The following is a 2,500-nucleotide window of genomic DNA, read 5'->3' as shown; positions in this document are numbered from 1 at the left end:
CGCCTTTGCCATGTACTACTTCACGTATGACCCTTGGATCGGGAAGCTGCTCTACTTGGAGGACTTCTACGTCATGGAAGAGTTCAGAGGTAAATGTGATGACTCGGCAGGAAGTCATGCAGTTGCGGTTAAAAAAAAAAAAAAAAAAGTCACCATTGCACACATGGGATGACTAAGCCCCGGAAGTCAGTCGCGGGCGTCTGTATTGGTCAAGGGCGTCTTCTGAAATGTCTCGGTGGCGTCATCGTTAATCCGTGCCGCCGCTCTCTTCGCAGGTCTCGGCATCGGCTCAAAGATAATAAAGCTCCTGAGCGAGGTACGTTGGCGCCGGGTGGCGGCTGCCTCTCGTTCCTGATTGCGTTCTGTTCCCCGGGTGTGTTTTTATTTATTATTATTATTATTATTATTATTTTTTTTTTTTCCAAAGACGGCGGTTAAGACCCGCTGCAGCAGCATCCACTTCATCGTGGCGGAGAACAACACGCGCTCCATCGAGTTCTACAAGCGCCGGGGAGCCGCCGACCTGTCCCACGAGGAGGGCTGGCGCCTGTTTGCCATCCAGAAGGAGGACCTGCAGAAGATCACCGCCAAGTAGCGCCTGCACCTCCTGCCCGCGCCACCTTTGGCCGCGGAGGAATAAAGCTTCTTACGATCAGTAGTGACGCTGCAGCATAACTAATTTTACGATCCCCTCGTGGGTTTCAGCTTAATCCATTGCAGTTTTTATTTTTATTGCAATTTTTGTCAAATCTTTAACCTTTGTATAGTACTCAGCACAATGTAGGTTGACTTTTGTTTTGTTTTTTCCCCCCCTACTTGTTCCAATTGTCAAAGTTTTACTTGTGAAACACCGAGGCTATAGCTGAACATACAGTAATTGGGGAAGTGTAACCAGTGAGCTCTGCTTTTTTATTTTTTTTTAATAAATAGGGAAGAATTTCACCATAAAATTGATTATGCTTGACTAATAAAATTGAAAAGACAAACTCAGTCTTCTACCTCTGTATCTCACACCGGTGGATGGATGGGGAGCCAGACAGATGGTTGCTGCTCAGACTAGAGCAATCGTGGAGCCCGGGAAAACGGGAAGGACTCCACCGCGCTGAGCTCCAGGTTGTTCTGGCCCCCCGGGACGGCGGGTGGGTCAACCTCCCAACCTGAGGCGGACCCCCGCCTGTGACGGGTCCGGTGAGGGTGGCGTCGGCCGCAAACTCCCCCGAGAGCTTGACGGAGCGGCGTATGGCGGAGGGGGACGCCGGTGGCGAGGGTCCGGCCCGTGCTTTCCCTGCTCCACGCGCTGACAGATGCAAAGATCAACCCCCCCCAACACCAGCCTTTGTGATATAAAAAGAAAAGCGAGACGAGTGAAGTCGTCCTCCACACCAAGCAGACTGCACAGCAGCCGGTGTGGTGGCTGGGATGCACCGTCTCCTGCTGCTTTCTTTTGTTTTTTTTGCTGCCATAGAACAGAGCAGCTCTGCAAATGTTGCCTAGCAACAACGTGGAAGTCAACAAAACTTCACAAAGTCACATTCAAATATTTATGGAGATAAATGTCTTCAAATTAAGAATGAACCCGTGTGTGTGTGTGTGTGTGTGTGTATATATATATATATATATATATATATATAGTCGTTTTTTTTATAGTTACCCATTTGTTTTGTAATGTACTCTGCTATTCTCTGGGGCAATAATGGAAATGATAGTGTTACAGCAGCTCACATGTAAACAATAGGCGACAATAATAAAGTAATAAGAATGAAGAAGAAGAAAAAATCGTCATGTGCAATGAACCAAAATTGTAACTACAAAAAAAAAATGGAATCGGCATTATGTAATAAACAAAAAATAAACCTATATCAACAATTCACCGTGAACAAAAGGCCATTGTCAAAGTTTGTACATATATGTAAAATAAGACCTGTACATGTGCTGTGTGTGCCAGGAGGAAACTTTAGTTTACCCCCCCCCCCCCCCCCCCCCAAAAAAGTAGCGGAGAACCGGAGCGAGCAGCCAAGTTGGAACGCCGAGGAGAAGAGCTCTCATGACGGCCTACTACATGCTTTCACTCTACCGTGTGGTTTCCCAGCGCCCTTCCGCATTTTCCTACCAGTGCCTGGCTGTGACGTGTCCTGCTGACGGCGGCCTCGGCGCCGGCGGAGCAGGGGGCTGTAGCACGGCGATACTTGGCTTTTAGACCTCCGAGTTCCAGCGAAGCTCCCGAACCGAGCGGCCCCTCCTCCTCCTCCCAGCCACAACGAGCTCCCGATCGAGTCCCTGCCCCGAGTCTGGGGTAAACACGGCGGCCCGCGGATACAGCGAGGAGCGGAGAGAGGCCGTCCCCGTTGCGTCAATCTGGTATGCGGGTGTTGTTTTTATTTCGAGGCCATCGTCGGCCTTTGTGCTCGTAGATCCGATGATATTGCTCGAGAGAAATACCGGGCCCTTTCTCCTGAGGCCCGGGCCTTTTATCAAGGCCACACACGGTAATTTGGGCCTA

At 49.7% G+C, this 2,500-nt stretch overlaps 2 protein-coding genes across 3 annotated transcripts in view; both read left to right on the top strand.

Moving 5' to 3' along the window:
- The window catches only part of LOC307240087 (diamine acetyltransferase 1-like), a 2,053-nt gene extending 1,067 nt beyond the window's left edge, over positions 1-986 (top strand). Inside the window, exons 4-6 of the mRNA XM_080013704.1 lie at positions 1-89; positions 276-316; positions 428-986. The exon at positions 1-89 is cut by the window's left edge and continues 13 nt beyond it. Coding sequence (XP_079869830.1) covers positions 1-89; positions 276-316; positions 428-595 — 298 coding nt within the window. The 3' untranslated portion in view covers positions 596-986. The remainder of the gene's footprint in view (positions 90-275; positions 317-427) is intronic.
- Positions 987-2,066: 1,080 nt separating this feature from the next.
- LOC307240279 (zinc finger Y-chromosomal protein 1) overlaps positions 2,067-2,500 on the top strand; it is a 9,640-nt gene continuing 9,206 nt past the window's right edge. For both annotated transcript variants that reach the window (XM_080014013.1, XM_080014012.1), the window contains exon 1: positions 2,067-2,358. The gene's annotated coding sequence lies outside the window, so the exon portion shown is untranslated. The remainder of the gene's footprint in view (positions 2,359-2,500) is intronic.

The sequence above is a fragment of the Zeus faber genome, assembly GCF_960531495.2.
Source record: "Zeus faber genome assembly, chromosome: 14".
Taxonomy (NCBI): Eukaryota; Metazoa; Chordata; class Actinopteri; order Zeiformes; family Zeidae; genus Zeus; species Zeus faber.
Note: the sequence above shows the minus strand (reverse complement) of the source record. Positions and strands in the feature narration are given on the sequence as shown.